Source organism: Drosophila navojoa, chromosome 5 (genome assembly GCF_054131105.1).
Source record: "Drosophila navojoa isolate 15081-1374.11 chromosome 5, UAZ_NAV_1.0, whole genome shotgun sequence".
Taxonomy (NCBI): Eukaryota; Metazoa; Arthropoda; class Insecta; order Diptera; family Drosophilidae; genus Drosophila; species Drosophila navojoa.
This window is the reverse complement of record NC_142893.1, coordinates 7,045,993-7,063,231: the sequence shown is the minus strand read 5'-3', so window position 1 is coordinate 7,063,231 and position 17,239 is coordinate 7,045,993. Positions and strand designations below refer to the sequence as shown.

The window sequence follows — 17,239 nt, the reverse complement described above, 5'->3', positions numbered from 1 at the left end:
TACATATATGTAGATTGTAGATTTCTTTTATATATCGATTTTTTTATTATTAATAATATACTGAAAGCTATATATTTCCGTTGATACGATTTTATTTCATTTATTCTATCATAATTTTTTTTGTAAATGCTTTATTGCTATCTATACATAAATTATAAGTAAATAAAGTCTTTTTCTTAGTATATGTAAATCTACTTAGCTCCCTCACTCACTCAAGATGTCAAGTCTAAGTCAATTGAACTCTGATAACTACGGAACTATTGCTCAAGCCGTTTAATTTATGCTATATACATATGTATATAACAAATCTTATTCTCAGCTTATATGCAGCCAGTTAGCTTCATGTAAATATACCTACATCCAATCCAAGTTTCAGATCTTCTCGTTCATCTCCATTGACTTTCCTCCATAAGCAGAGCAGAGCATCTAATCTTCGTCTAGCTGAGAAGCACTTAATCAAATTTTTCTTACGTATTACTGTTGTTGTTGTTCTTGTTGTTGCTGTTGTCGTAGTCAGCGTGTGAAAATTTCATAATTTCATGTTGTTGACTTTTGATGCCGCGCTGCAGTTTTCATATATTATTTCGCTTGTTTTTTTTTCCTTTTTTTGTTTTTGTTTCAAGCTTGACGTAGCATGAAAAGAGCTCACATTTAGTTGGGCGTACGCTGGTTGACTACCAATCGTAGCTGGCAGCGGCACACCCGAGGCACACACACTCATACACATGCACACACTTGGCTGCCACAACAATAACAACAAAGCACGCCTCATGTCTGGCAGCCGTCTCGACTTTGCATTTTTCATAAAGCGCGAGCGCGCGCTCGCTGCGCGTTCAAGCTGAAATTTTAATTAAACATGTTAACACTGCAATTAAAAGTGAGCTTAACGAAAGCCCACTGAGTGTGCCACAGAGTGAAGAGGCGAGCCGGGGAGGAGCCGAAGGCGAATGCCTCTCCTTTGGGGGCAAGCATAAATTTCTGGTAGCTGAACTGCAGCCGTTCGTATGCAGTGAGGCGCAACGGGGCGAATGCGCAACGTGGGAAAACTTGTATGAGTCAGTGTGTGTGTGTGTGTGTGTGTGTGCCGAAATAAAGGGCCAGTTGCTCGTTAGGGGCATAAAATTGAAATTGAACACTCGAGCTCTTATATGGAATTATTCATTATCCCAGTCTGACCCAGGCCACTCTTGCCCCTTGGCCATGTTGTACCCCTTGCACTTTTGACACTCGGCCAGTGTTGGTAAGTGCGTATGCATGTGTACTGTTTGGTGCCCTCTTAATTAGCCCGTAAATGAGCTCGGCAAGGCGCATTAGCGAGCCGCTGCTCTCGGCCCAAATCGAATTGCATTAAATTTGCAAAAACTTTGTTGATAATGGAGCTCTGTGTGACAGTCGGTCATTCGAGCTGCCACACACACACACACACACACAGTCAAAGCTGCGGCGCTTTGTTGGCTGTTTTGTGCAATGTATGGGGAGTGTGTGCTATCTGATTAAGCTGTATTTCAGCTTCGGGGATCCAGAAATAATACTTCAAACGTGAGACGAAAGAGACGGGAATAGAGATAGTCATAGAGCTCACAACAAAGGGGAGCTGGTTGATAAAAATTGCTAAAATCAAATTTTTCAAGCTTCATTTTTAGCAGAAAATGAAAAGTTTTGGGTTTCAACTTACTCGCTTTCATATGAACGACAAAATGAAATTAAAAACTCTCTCCCTCTCTCGTCCCCTCTCCTTGTCGCTGTCCTTTGTTTTCATGTCCTCCGCTTGCGAAGCTGTCAACATAAATTTCTGAGTGCAAACAGTAAACAGAAGGATTTTAATACCCTGTAAATATGAGATGTGCACACATTGCACTAATCTGGACTCACAGTTGGTTAGCTAAAAGATTTCTTAAATTTTACATGGATATATTTATTCAGTTGATATATTTCTTTATATTAGTTTTATTGTTAAGAGACAAAATTTAAATGATAATTCCAATAAAAAAAATCCTATGATTCATGTCAGAAGAGTTTTCTATTGCTGCTGTCAAAATTATTGTTTTATATTTTTTTTACATATTTATTTCACATATAAAATATATACGACAAATATTTATATCGTATACAATATTTTTTTTCTATAGTAAAATATTTAAAAATAATTGTTTCATATATAAAATAAATATTGTTGCTACAAATATTTTTTCAGCCAATAAATTTATTTGAAAATAAAATTTTTGGCAGCTGCAAAAGAAAATACTAAAATTTAGGCTCTAATATTTTTTTTATAATTAATATATTTTTGGTATATCTTTTATGAAATAAATATGTTTAGTAAATATTTATTTATTTTTTTTTTTGTAAATATTTTTTTTTGGCAGATATGATTCGAAATTATTATTCATAATCTTTGTGAACATATATATATATATACATTTGTATTATGTTTAAGCTTTGATTTTAATTCATTATCCACGCCATTCAAATTTGGATTTATTATAATAACATTGAGATATTACAGTAGACCACATCAGCATCTCTCTACATAGAGGGCATCGCTCAGTCACTCTCGTAGAGTTCATGAACTTGTGTTCGTGTTTAATTAAGCCAAAAGGCAGCATTGAAGCTGTCAGCAGCTGTGACAGATTCGACTCCCTGGCCCCGTTTGACAGCGTGGCGTATGCGTCATATTTGCCTGGTGTATGTCGAAAATTGTTGCCTACTTTTGAGCGCTGATTTAATTTATGGCTTACACAGACAGACAGCCATGTACATGACACTATATGAGTGACTATGCCATGGCTGTGTGTGTGTGTAGGGGTGTATGCTTGTATATTCATTTATATAAATCAATTGCTAACTTGGCTTCACTTTGCTCCTTTTACTCCTTTTTCCTCCACAGGCAATGCAGCGCACCAATGATAATTGAATAGAGGCATTAATTGCGCTGTGGTTTGTTTGCCATTCAAGCCGCACACACACACACACACTCGAACACGCCCACATAACCACACACACACACAGAGGCACACAGACACACTCGTATTGAGGTGCAGAGACCTCGCCCAACGGATATCAACAAGGAGGATAATCAAGAGCCGTTGCCATGCAAACAAAGTCGATTCCTTGGCGGCATTGGTCGTGGCTCCTGCTCTGGCTACAACTGGCCACCCACCTGGTCCACATAACGGGCTACCTAATCATCGTGCATGAGGAGACGCCGCCGGGCGCCGTCATCTTTAATGCGTCCGTCTATAAGCTCGGCTCGGAGCGGCATTATAAAATCAATGCCCACAAGTCGGCGAACTTTGTGCATCATCTAGTCTCGGTCAGCCACAAGGATGGCCAAATCCAGTTGAAGAAGTCGCTCAAGTGCGACGGCATCTACTACCCGAATCTGTTTACCTTCTACGTGGACTCCACATCGAATCGGCTCAGGTCGATCGACTACTACAGCCTGCCGGTGCGCATATTCATCTCGGGCCACAGCTGCAACGAGGATCGACGCATCGAGCAGGAGCTGCATCATCTGCATCGCTTCGAGGAGGAGGACAACACGGGCTACTCGAAGCGACGCAGGCGCCGCAGCGCCCAGCTAATCCAGCTCGATGGCAATCAGCTGGAGCTGGCGTACAGCCAGAATAGCACCGACTTCCGTGCCGGAGATCTGATCTTTGGCAATAGCTTCGACAACGAGATGCGTCATCGCATACTCAGCCGGAAGCGTCGCGCCACCGCCACCGATCCGCTCCAGCTGCAGCCCGCGCTGCATCGCCGCATCACCGATGCCAAGCAATGGATATCCGAAACATACGCCTCCTATGCCATCCACACGACAGACAAGTGGAACCAGATCTGTTTGAGGAAGTCGCAGTTCATCAACAACCTGAACGCCTTCCTGCCCAAGTCCGTGTGCCAGCACTGCAAGGTGAACTTCCTGGACGTGAACGACGAGCGCTTTGCGATCGAGCACCAGAATCGCGATCTGGTGGCCAGTCGGGATGTCTGCATACACGAGTCGATGTGGAAGGTCAGCATCACGTTCAACATACGCTGCAATCGCAACGATATTGTCGACTCGGATCATCGCCTGAAGATCGTCTATCACCATCAGGAGTTCAATGACACGGACATTGCGAAGCGCGTGCGGCGCGAGCTGCGCAATCAGTCGCCCTATTTCGAGCAGGCGCTCTACGTGGCCTCCGTGCTGGAGGAGCAGCCCTCGGGCGCTGCTGTGACCACGGTGCGGGCACGTGATCCCGAGGACTCGCCTGTGGTCTACTCGATGGTCTCGCTGCTGGACTCGCGCTCACAGTCGCTCTTCAAGGTGGACTCACGCACGGGTGTTGTCACGACATCGGCTAGCCTGGACCGCGAGCTCATGGATGTGCACTACTTTCGGGTGGTGGCCACAGACGATAGCTTTCCGCCACGCAGCGGCACCACCACGCTCCAGGTGAACGTGCTCGACTGCAACGATCACAGTCCCACCTTCGAGGCGGAGCAGTTCGAGGCGAGCATACGGGAAGGCGCCACGGTGGGCTCCACGGTGATAACGCTGCGCGCCACAGACCAGGACATCGGCAAGAATGCGGAGATCGAGTACGGCATTGAGGCCGTCACCGGTGAGTACCCAAATAGAGCCCGATATATCCCCTTAGCCACTCCCATCCTTACACTCTCTTCCCACTAGATGGCCTGGGTGCCGCACAGGACCAGGAGATGCCCATCTTTCGCATCGACTCGCGCTCAGGCGTCATCTCCACGCGCAGCAGCCTGGACCGCGAGGCCTCCGACAGCTATCATCTGCTCGTCACCGCCTCGGACATGGCCGCCGCACAGAGCGAGCGCAAGACCGCAACGGCCAGTGTGATGGTAAAAATCCTGGATGACAATGACAACTATCCGCAGTTCAGCGAGCGCACCTACACCGTCCAGGTGCCCGAGGATCAGTGGGGCGACGACAACACCGTCGCCCACATACGGGCCACCGACGCGGATCAGGGCAACAATGCGGCGATTCGCTATGCCATCATTGGCGGCAATACGCAGTCTCAGTTCTCCATAGACTCGATGAGCGGAGATGTGAGTCTGGTCAAGCCGCTGGACTACGAGAGCGTGCGCAGCTATCGCCTGGTCATACGTGCCCAGGATGGGGGTAGCCCGTCGCGCAGCAACACCACCCAGCTGCTGGTCAACGTGATCGATGCCAACGACAATGCGCCACGCTTCTACACGTCGCAGTTCCAGGAGAGCGTGCTCGAGAATGTGCCCGTGGGCTACAACATCATCCGGGTGCAGGCCTACGATTCGGACGAGGGCGCCAATGCAGAGATCAGCTACAGCATATCCGAGCGCGATGACAACTTCCCGCTGGCCGTGGACGCACGCACTGGCTGGGTGCAGACGATCAAGCCGCTGGACCGTGAGGAGCAGAGTCGCTTTGCCTTTCAGGTGGTGGCCAAGGATGGGGGCGTGCCGCCCAAGTCGGCCAGCTCCTCGGTGGTGATCACCGTGCAGGACGTGAATGACAATGATCCCAGCTTTAATCCCAAATACTATGAGGCCAATGTGGGTGAGGATCAGCCGCCGGGCACGCCAGTGACGACAGTCACTGCCACCGATCCGGATGAGGATTCGCGTTTGCATTACGAGATCAGCACGGGAAATACACGTGGACGCTTCGCCATTACCTCGCAGAATGGGCGTGGCTTGATAACCATAGCGCAGCCATTGGACTACAAGCAGGAGAAGCGTTTCCTGCTGACTGTCACGGCCACCGACTCGGGCGGACGCTCCGATACGGCCACAGTGCACATAAACATCACGGATGCGAACAACTTTGCGCCCATCTTCGAGAATGCGCCGTACAGTGCTCCGGTGTTCGAGGACGCGCCCGTGGGCACCACAGTGCTCGTGGTCTCAGCCACCGACAGCGACGTGGGCATCAATGCACAGATTACCTACTCCCTGAACGAGGAGAGCATCAACGGGCTGAGCAGCCCGGATCCGTTCACGATTAATCCCCAGACGGGCGCCATTATAACTAGTGCCCCACTGGACAGGGAAACGACGAGCGGATATCTGCTCACGGTCACCGCTAAGGATGGCGGCAATCCCTCGCTCAGCGACACCACGGACGTGGAGATCAGCGTCACGGATGTGAATGACAATGCGCCAGCCTTCAAGAATCCATTGTATCAAGCATCCATATTGGAGGATGCGCTGGTGGGCACCTCGGTGATACAGGTGTCGGCCAGTGATCCGGACATCGGACTGAATGGACGCATCAAGTACCTGCTCAGCGATCGTGATGTGGAGGATGGCTCGTTTGTGATTGATCCCACGTCGGGCACAATACGCACGAACAAGGGCCTGGATAGGGAGAGTGTGGCCACCTACCATCTGACGGCCATAGCCGTGGACAAGGGCTCCCCGCCATTGTCTTCCACTGTGGAGGTGCAAATCCGCCTGGAAGATGTCAACGATTCGCCTCCAACGTTTGCCTCCGACAAGATAACGCTCTATGTGCCCGAGAATTCGCCAGTGGGTTCGGTGGTCGGTGAGATTCACGCGCACGATCCAGATGAGGGTGTCAATGCGGTGGTGCACTATTCGATTATTGGCGGCGATGACTCCAATTCCTTTTCGCTGGTCACGCGACCCGGATCGGAGCGTGCTCAGCTGCTGACCATGACGGAGCTGGACTATGAGTCATCCCGTAAGCGCTTCGAGCTGGTGGTGCGAGCAGCCAGTCCACCCTTGCGCAATGATGCACACATTGAGATTCTGGTCACGGACGTGAATGACAATGCGCCGGAGTTGCGCGACTTCCAGGTGATCTTCAATAATTTCAGAGATCACTTTCCCAGTGGCGAAATCGGACGTATTCCCGCCTTCGATGCGGATGTCAGCGATAAGTTGAACTATCGCATTCTGTCCGGCAACAATGCGAATCTCTTGCGTCTGAATAGCAGCTCGGGTGGTCTGATACTCAGCCCGCAGCTCAACACAAATGTGCCCAAGTTTGCCACAATGGAGGTCTCCGTGTCGGATGGCATCAACGAGGCGAAGGCCATCATGCAGCTATCGGTGCGCCTGATCACGGAGGATATGCTGTTCAACTCGGTCACTGTGCGCCTGAATGAGATGACGGAGGAGGCATTCCTATCGCCACTGCTGAACTTCTTCCTGGATGGCCTGGCCGCCATCATACCCTGTCCTAAGGAGAGCATCTTCATCTTTAGCATACAGGACGACACGGACGTCACCTCGCGCATACTCAACGTCAGCTTTTCGGCCAAGCGGCCCGATGTTTCGCACGAGGAGTACTATACGCCGCAGTACCTGCAGGAGCGCGTCTATCTGAATCGCGCGATTCTCGCCCGCCTGGCCACCGTGGAGGTGCTGCCCTTCGATGACAATCTGTGCGTGCGCGAGCCCTGCCTCAACTTTGAGGAGTGCCTCACGGTGCTGAAGTTCGGCAATGCCTCAGAGTTCATACACAGCGATACGGTGCTGTTTCGGCCCATTTATCCGGTGAATACATTTGCCTGTTCCTGTCCAGAGGGCTTCACGGGCAGCAAGGAGCACTACCTGTGCGACACGGAGGTGGATCTATGCTATTCCGATCCCTGCCAGAATGGCGGCAGCTGTGTGCGCCGCGAAGGCGGCTACACCTGCGTCTGCCCCGACACCCACACGGGCGCGAACTGCGAGACGAGCATCAATAAGCTGCGCCCCTGCAGCTCCGATGCCTGCGAGGGCGGACTGTCCTGCATGAACAACTATCTCAGCTCCCAGCCTCCGCCGTATACGGCGACGTGTGAGCTGCGAGCGCGCTCCTTCTCGCGCAACTCCTTCCTGACCTTCGAGAGCCTCAAGCAGCGACATCGCTTCAATCTGAAGCTGCGCTTTGCCACGGTGCAGGACAATGGATTATTGCTCTACAATGGCCGGTATAATGAGCTGCACGACTTCATTGCACTGGAACTGTTGGACGGACACATCAGCTTCTCCTTCTCGCTGGGCGATCGGAGTGAGCGCGTGGGTCTCGTCCAGCCCTCGAAGGTGTCGGACGGCCAGTGGCACGAGGTGGAAATCATCTACTTCAATCGCACTGTGACCGTCGTGCTCGATAAATGCGACACAGCGATCGCCCTGTCCGGGCAACTGGGCGCGCCCTGGAACTGCGCCAATCAGACGACGCTGCGGCTGGACAAGCGCTGTGCGCTGCTCACCGAGACCTGCCATCGCTTCCTGGATCTGACCGGCCCGCTGCAGGTGGGCGGCCTGCCACGCATACCCGCCCACTTCCCGGTGGCGAATCGTGACTTTGTGGGCTGCATCTCGGACCTCCGCATCGATGATCGTTTCGTGGATCTGAACTCGTATGTGGCGGACAATGGCACCATCTCGGGCTGTCCCCAGAAGTCGCCGCTGTGCGCCTCGGTGCCGTGCTTCAATGGCGGCAGCTGCCGCGAGGGCTGGGGCATCTACACCTGCGACTGCCCCGAGGGCTATGCGGGCAACAATTGCCAGGACAATATTCCTGCCCCGTGGCGCTTCTCCGGCGACGGCAGCCTGAGCTTCAATCCGCTGCTGCGGCCCATCCAGCTGCCGTGGCTGACGGCGTTTTCGCTGCGCACGCGGCAGGAGGACGCCTTCCTCATGCAGATACAGATTGGGCAGAACAGCTCGGCTGTTATTTGCCTGAAGCACGGCGTGCTCTACTACGTCTACGACAACGAGCCCATGTACCTGGCGGGCGCCTATCTCTCGGACGGCGAGTGGCATCGCGTGGAAATCAAGTGGGTGCAGGGCTCCGAGATCCAGTTCTCCGTGGACTATGGCCAGCGCACGGGCGCGGTGCCCATGTCGCAGAAGGTGCAGGGCCTCTACGTGGGCAAGATAGTGATGGGCAGCGTGGATGGCACCATCGGGGTCGTCCAGGACGCCGTGCCCTTCGAGGGCTGCTTGCAGAACGTGCGCATCGGGGCGAGCCAGGCGGTGCTCTCGCGACCCACCATACGGGAAAATGTCGAGGATGGCTGTGAGTCGCGCGCGCAATGCCCCAGCAGCTGCCCGGCCCACTCGAGCTGCTCCACCAGCTGGGATCGCGCCAGCTGCGAGTGCAGCGACGGCTACGTGGGCACCGACTGCGCGCCCATCTGCACGGTGCAGCCGTGCGCAGCCGGTGTCTGCCGCGCCAACGCCAGCCTCTCGCGCGGCTACAGCTGCGAGTGCAACAGCACGTACCAGCATGGGGAGTACTGCGAGAAGACGCTGCAGCAGCCCTGCCCGGGCGGCTGGTGGGGCGAGCGCGTGTGCGGGCCATGCAAGTGCAACATCAAGCAGGGCTACCATCCGGACTGCAACAAGACGACGGGCCAGTGCTACTGCAAGACGAACCACTACCAGCCGCCGAACGAGACGGCCTGCTTGGCCTGCGACTGCTACTCGATCGGCAGCTTCAACAGCGCCTGCAACCGGCTGACGGGTCAGTGCGAGTGCCGCGAGGGCGTCATCGGGCGCCGCTGCGACTCCTGCTCCAATCCGTATGCGGAGGTAACGCTCAACGGCTGCGAAGTGGTCTACGATGCGTGTCCGCGCTCCTTTGCCGCCGGCATCTGGTGGCCACGCACGCCGCTGGGCAGCATCACCGTCGAGAACTGTCCGCTGCCGGCGCGCGGCAAGGGTCAGCGCAGCTGCGACAGCCAAACGGGCAGCTGGAGCGTGCCGGACATGTACAACTGCACCTCGGAGCCGTTTGTCGAGCTGCGCAGGCAGCTGTCGCAGCTGGAGAAACTGGAGCTGGAGCTGAACTCGTTCGTGGCCATCAAGATGGCGGAGCAGCTGCAGCACGCCTGCGAGGCAGTGGATCGCAGCGGGGTGAGCAAACCACCGGCGCCCAAGCACAACCGCAGATACAAAATGGAATCGTCGTTCCTGCTAAACGCGGGCGGTGCTGTCTGGTCGCACGAGCTGGACATGGACTATCTGTCCGATGAGCTGAAGTTCTCGCACGATCGCCTCTACGGCGCCGATCTCTTGGTCACGGAGGGCATCCTGCAGGAGCTGATCAACTATGAGCTAATGCAGAGCGGACTCAACTTGACGCACAGCCAGGACAAGTACTTCATCAAAAATCTCGTGGACTCGGCCAGCGTTATACTGGATCGCAAGTACGACGCGGAATGGAAGCGCGCCACGGAGCTGATACAGCGGGGACCCGACGATCTGGTCGATGCCTTCAACAAGTACATGGTCGTACTGGCGCGCTCACAGCACGACACCTACACGAATCCCTTTGAGATTGTGCAGCGGAACATGGTGCTGGGCCTGGACATAGTCACAACGGAATCCCTCTTTGGCTATGAGCCGGAGCAGTTGAGCGAGTACCACAAGACAAAGTATCTGAAGCCGAACGCCTTTACCACGGAAAGTGTGGTGCTGCCGGACACGAGCGGTTTCCTGCAGCACTCGGCCAAGCAGAAGCCAGTGATTAGCTTCCCGAAGTATAACAACTACATACTGGACAAGCACAAGTTCGACAAGCACTCGAAGGTGCTGGTGCCGCTCGAGATGCTGGGCATAACTCCGCCGGAGACCGATGAGGTGACCCAGGGCAGTCGTGGCAACGATTATCGCGCCATTGTCGCCTACGCCCAGTACAAGGATGTGGGTCAGCTGCTGCCGGATCTGTATGACGAGACCATTACGCGTCGCTGGGGCGTCGATGTGGAGCTGGCCACGCCTATACTGTCTCTGCAGATCCTAGTGCCGTCAGCGGAGCGAGAGCAGCAACGCCTGGAGATACCCTCGCGCAAGATATCCTCAGCAACGGGATCATCGTCCTCTGTGTCTTCCGGCTCCTCCTCCATGCCATCTGGGGGCTCTACGATCATACGCAGCTCGAGCAGCACGGAACAACAGTTTGTCGAGGTCTTCGATGTGCCCAAAGCGCCGAGCAGCAGCAGCGAACAGCAAATCGAGGATATACGCATCACGGCCCACGAGATTCCGCCGCCAGCCTCGGCGGAGCAAGAGGAGGCCAATAGCAATGAGGCCGTCGAGGTGGACAGTCCGCACATACGGCTCAATCTGGACGACATTGAGTTCCATGGCAACTCCGGCGAGGAGATCAGCGTCGACTCACCCGAGCAGCTGAATCCCAACTACGAGGGCAATGCGGACAGCAGCGAGCAGTCCAAGGGCGAGAACGAGGCCATCTATCGAGATCGTCGCCTGGTCAAGCGCCAGGTGGAGGTGATCTATCCCTCGGAGCAGCTGCAGAGGCCACAGCACATGGTCTATCGTTCGCTCGGCTCGCCGCATCTCTCGCAGCCCATCAAGCTGCAAATGTGGCTGGACATGGACGCCGCCCGCTTCGGGCCACGCTCCAATCCGCAGTGTGTGCGCTGGAACTCCTTCACCAACCAGTGGACGCGACTCGGCTGCCAAACGGAGATACCCGACTTTGATGGGGACTTTGCGCAGGTCTCCCACCTGCCCATCCTGATCAACTGCAGCTGCACGCACATCTCCAACTATGCGGTCATCGTGGACATCATTGATCCCGAGGACATACCCGAGCCCTCGCTGCTCGTCCAGATCACCTCGTACTCGGCCTTCATGGTATCGCTGCCCCTCCTGCTGGGCGTCCTGCTCGCCCTCGCCCTGCTGCGCGGCCAGCAGACCAACTCGAACACCATTCACCAGAACATTGTCCTCTGCGTCTTCTGTGCCGAGCTGCTCTTCTTTGTGGGCATGCAGTCGCGCCGCAACCTGCTGGAGAACGAGTTCCCCTGCAAGCTGATTGCCATCTGCCTGCACTACTTCTGGCTGGCCGCCTTTGGCTGGACCACGGTCGACTGCGTCCACCTCTATCGCATGCTGACTGAAATGCGGGATATCAATCATGGTCCGATGGGCTTCTACTTTGCCATGGGCTACGGTGCGCCAGCTGTTGTCGTCGGTCTGTCCGTCGGGGTGCGAGCACACGAATACGGAAATAGTTTATTGTAAGTACAGTTGATCTCACTTAGTTTTAGTCTCTGTTCTAAGTGCCTTTCTATACGATTCTCAAATAATGATTCTCTGAATGAATAGCATAAGCTAACATATATATGATAGAGTATGAAATGATATGCTTAAGGATCTATCAAAGAAAACATTCCAAGCAGAGCGTGAATCATTTATTTCATTTGTATATTTATATATTTACCATCATATTTATATCATATCTAATACATAACTTGCTTCCCCCAGCTGCTGGCTGTCCGTCTACGAGCCCGTCGTTTGGTGGCTAGTGGGTCCCATCGCTGGCATGTCGGTGGTGAATCTGCTCATACTGTTCGTGTCGGTAAAGGCGGCCTTTACGCTCAAGGATCACGTGCTCGGCTTTGGCAATCTGCGCACACTGCTCTGGCTGTCGGTCGTCTCGCTGCCTTTGATGGGCGTGATGTGGGTGCTGGCGGTGCTGGCCGCCTCGGAGCACTCGCAGCTGCTGAGTCTGCTGCTCTCCGGGGTAGTGCTGCTCCATGCGCTGTTCTGCTTGATTGGCTACTGCATCATCAATAAGCGAGTGCGCGAGAATCTGCAGCGCACCTGCCTGCGCTGCATGGGCCGCAAGGTGCCGCTGCTGGACTCCTCCATGGTGGTCAGCAACAGTTCGCACAATGTGAATGGAGCGGCGAGGCCGAGCACTTTCCTGGCGGGCAACTACGATACGGCTCGACGGAATATAGGCATCAGTGCCTCTAGCACCACATCGCGCAGCACCGCCAAGACCAGCTCCAGTCCGTACAGCGATGGGCAGCTGCGGCAGACGTCGACCTCCACCTCGAATTACAACTCGGCCAGCGATGCGCCCAGTTTCCTGCGTGGCTTCGAGTCCTCCACCACGGGACGCACGCGCAGCGAGGAGAAGACGCGCCGGCAGCGCAAGGACTCCGACTCCGGCTCCGAGACGGACGGACGCTCACTGGAGCTGGCCTCCAGTCACTCCAGCGACGATGACGAGTCCCGCACGGCCCGCTCCTCCGGCACGCATCGCAGCACCGCTGTTAGCTCCACGCCCGCCTACTTGCCGAACATAACGGAGCACGTGCAGGCCACCACGCCGCCCGAACTGAATGTGGTGCAGAGTCCCCAGCTGTTCCCCAGCGTCAACAAGCCCGTCTATGCGCCACGCTGGTCCAGCCAGCTGCCGGACGCGTATCTGCAGTCGCCGCCAAACATCGGACGCTGGTCGCAGGACACCGGCTCGGACAATGAGCACGTGCACGGCCAGAAGATGACCATATCGCCGAATCCGCTGCCCAATCCCGATCTCACCGACACCAGCTACATGCAGCAGCACCACAACAAGATCAACATGACGCCCTCGATTCTGGAGAACATCCGGGATGCACGCGACGGCTACGAGGACAGCCTGTACGGGCGGCGTAACGACTACGCGGATAAATACGGATCGTATAAGCCGCCGAGCCACTACGGCAGCGAGAAGGACTATCCGGGCGGCGGTGCTGGTGGCGGTGCGAGTGGCTCCCAGACCATTGGCCACCTGCGCAGCTTCCATCCGGACGCGGCCTATTTGAGTGACAATATCTACGACAAGCAGCGCACGCTGGGCAGCGGCTATCTGGGCGCCAAGTCCGAGTCGCCTTACCTATCCAAAGACCGCATCACGCCGGACATCTACGGCTCACGCGACGGACACTACAGCCTGAAGCGGCAGCCCGCCTTTGCCACCGACTCGCTGCACTCGGTCCACTCGCTGCTCAAGAACGACTACCACCAGCAGCAGCAGCAGCAACAGCAACAGCTGCAACAGCAGGCGGATCGCCTGTCGGAGGGCTCGGATAAGAACGGCTATCACTTTCCCTACACCGCCGAGGAGGATCATCTGCAGCAGCAGGCGCGCAAGCTGAGCGCCAGCCACGGGCAGCCGCCGTCGCTGCACGGCTCCCAGCAGCTGCATCTCCAGATGCATCCGCACGCGGCGCTGGTCAACGACATGAACAATCCGGGTCTGCTGGCGCGGCACACGCTCGCCGGCAGCGTCGTCGGCGGCGGCAGCTCGCGGCACAGCTCGCGCGCCTCCTCGCCGCCCTCGAACATGGTGGCGCCCATGCAGCCGCTGGGTCCGCTAGCCAGCATCACGGACACTGAGTGAGTAATCCTTATCTTACGTTTGGCTTTTACTTGGTTTTCCTTTGGATTTCCTTTGGTTTTCTGTTTATTTTTTATTCATTTTACGTTGATTTGGTTTCATTTCGCTTACGGTTTTTGGTTAAAGTTAAAGTTGCCTTCGGTGTGTCCTCCTATATCTAAATACATAGACAAATATAATCACCTATATATGTACGTATGTCGAGAAGAGTTTCTCTTTGTTGCGGCTAGTCCACACACACACACAACACGTAATTAGTCCGCTTTGTACTCCAATCGCCGTGCAAATCCAGTTTGAGTTACATATCCAAACGAGTTTTTCCATACAATTTCATTTGCTCCAGGTACTCGTCATAATCGTACTCATTCGCCCTCAAGTTCATACTCGTACTCGTATTCATACTCATACCCGTATTCGTATTCGTATTCGTATTCCCATTCATATTGGTATTCGTATTCATCGCATTTGTCTAGCAATTTGTGCGGTTCGTTTCATTTCGTTTAGTTAGCGGTTCAAGCTTTCTTTTCGATTGTCTTCTTCTTCTTCTTCTTTAATTCATTATTCGTTTCAACGTTTTTATTCCATTTTAATCTGTGCTCTTTTGTTTCTAATTCTCTTTGCTTTATGGCATACAAAAACCACATGAAAACACACACACACACACACACACACACACATAAACAACAAAACTAAAAAAATCGTATTCCTTGTATTTTTTTCCCGCCCTCCGCCTTGCCCTCATGTGTTTATCAAAACTACAATGAAAACTACAAACAATGCAAATGAATATGATCCGAATCTGAACACACCCATACACACACACACATGAATACATTCTCCCACACACACACACACACACACTTATAATTGAAACTTTCAGCTGGTCCTGGGAACGTTTGAAGCAAATCTAATTTGACTATCTTTCACTTCTCTATTCTCTTCAACTTGCTCTCTCTCTCTCACACACACACATGCTCTCTCGCTCTAACTCTCTACTGCTTTGTGCTTTGTTGAATATAACAACAATTGACATACACTCACATACACTCACACACACACACACAATCACACATACGCATTGCATAACAATGGCGGCCAATTGCGTCTTACTTGAACAACAACAACAACTACTACCACTACAAAAACATTTCAAAACAACAACAACAAACACATTGACAACTCGCTACAACAACTACAACAACAACAACAACAACAGCTCCGAGGTAAACCACAAACGAATTGCATTTTCCATATATTTCAAATATCATTCGTATCACAGCGTCTCACAATTTCATTTTCATTTAAGTTTTCTATTCGCATTTTCCTATCATTTTTCTTTTCCTTGTGGTTGTATATAAAATTGAGATTTATTTTCATTCAACTTTTACTTGGCTTTTTCTTTGTTTTTGTTTATTTTTGGTAATCAATTGAAATTTTATTGCACTTAACACCTTACACAAAAACAAAAATAAATAAATGAATAAAAATTGGTGTCTTTGGATTTAATGCGTGTAAATAAAATGCAAATTGATTTGCGCTCAATTTAATTCGAAATTAATTGTAAATAAGAAAATCGAATTAAAATACAAATTGCAAATCAATTGTTTATTTTGCTTTTACAATTAATTTGTTGTTATTGATTTTGATTTTAGTAATTTTGCAATTTGAATGCATTTCACATTATTTTTAACAAAAAACAAAATGCAAACAAAACAAATGTATTTAACAAGTTTCTGTGTGGCATCAATCATTGAAATTCATTTACTTTGCAACAATCACAACAATAACAAACAACAACAACAACAACAACACTGCAACAACAACAACAACAACAATATTTTCACAGTACGACATTGTTTGGCTGCAACGCAGACAGCAGAGGCAGCATTATCCCTGGTCGCTAACAATATGGTATCAGGATATGTACATAATTAATACCCATTCAATTTATAGAACAGAAAAACAATAACAAAAACAAAAACAAACTAGAGTTTGCACCAGTTTTGAATTGTTAATTAAAACTGTTTAAAAATATAAATATTTAATCGCAAAGCCTAAAGCTATGTACAGAAGGCGTATACTTAATATGGCTAAAATTGTTTACCCTCACTAGGCGTATACTTAACATGACTTGTGGAAATATTTATAAACAAAAATATATGTATATATGTATAGTTATATTGGAAAGTAACTTTGGTTTGCCAAAGTTAAAATATTCTTGCAGCTGGAATAGATAATACTTGCTTCGCAAGTAAAGAGAGTATATTGGTTGCTGTGCAAAGTTTGTCTGAAAAATGTTGAAGTATGAAACTATAAATTATGCAACAAGTCTAAAGACTAAAAAAAAATTAATAAATAAATAAAAATTATTATTAAAAGAATAGACAAAATTTCTTAAATTTTGTCTGATTTTAGCAGTAAATAAAAACATAAAAAATATATATAATATAATATATACATATATAAAAATTTTCAAAAATATGTATATGTTGGAAAAAATTATTTAAAAAAAAAATTGGTTGCAGCTAAATTTATAATTCCCAACACTTTTATGATGTGCTGCATTAGAGCATTAACTAAAGCTGAAAAGAAATTAATTATATATATATATATATTATATATATATATTACATATATACCACTTAAAAGTTGAGCTCATATGAATTACTAATATACATGCATAATAGCTCTCATATAATTGCTAGCCTCTCTTCTTCAACCGAAGAAATCATACCCAAAATGTCTTGCTCTGCCTTAATGCTCTGAGCAACAGCCTTCGGTTCGCTTCGTTTTCTATTGAGCACTTTGCTTTCAGCTATTCGGCTGATGCTCTTTTAACGAAGATCGTTTAGAGAGCGATACGATGCTCATTCGCCCAGCGAGAGTCCGCAAATAAGTCAGAAATTCATGTCAGTATGCATAAATACCCATGCATAACCAATAGAAGTTTTGCTTCATTCGATTGCTTCCCCAGAGCGGGGAACGTATATAAAGGCTTCCGTCTGATCGCCAACGAGCTCGTTGAAGAAGCAAAGTGAACGTTTTGATCTCTGAGTTTTTTGTCAAAGTGTGAGTGAA

General features: G+C 50.8%; 1 protein-coding gene across 6 annotated transcripts in view; it reads left to right on the top strand.

Moving 5' to 3' along the window:
• Positions 1–17,239, top strand: part of stan (Protocadherin-like wing polarity protein stan) — a 45,875-nt gene that overhangs the window by 26,538 nt on the left and 2,098 nt on the right. Inside the window, exons 3-7 of one of the 6 annotated variants that reach the window (XR_016197199.1) lie at positions 2,888–4,610; positions 4,679–12,008; positions 12,256–14,160; positions 15,042–15,384; positions 16,008–16,072. Coding sequence is in view for 3 of the 6 variants with exons in the window: in XM_018105741.2 (XP_017961230.1) it covers positions 3,092–4,610; positions 4,679–12,008; positions 12,256–14,160; positions 15,378–15,384; positions 16,008–16,072 (10,826 nt within the window). In the remaining 3 variants the exon portion in view is untranslated. Of the gene's footprint in view, positions 1–2,887; positions 4,611–4,678; positions 12,009–12,255; positions 14,161–15,041; positions 16,073–17,239 lie in introns of those variants that run through there. The other 5 variants (XM_018105741.2, XR_016197197.1, XR_016197198.1 and 2 more) reach the window with 5 other exon arrangements.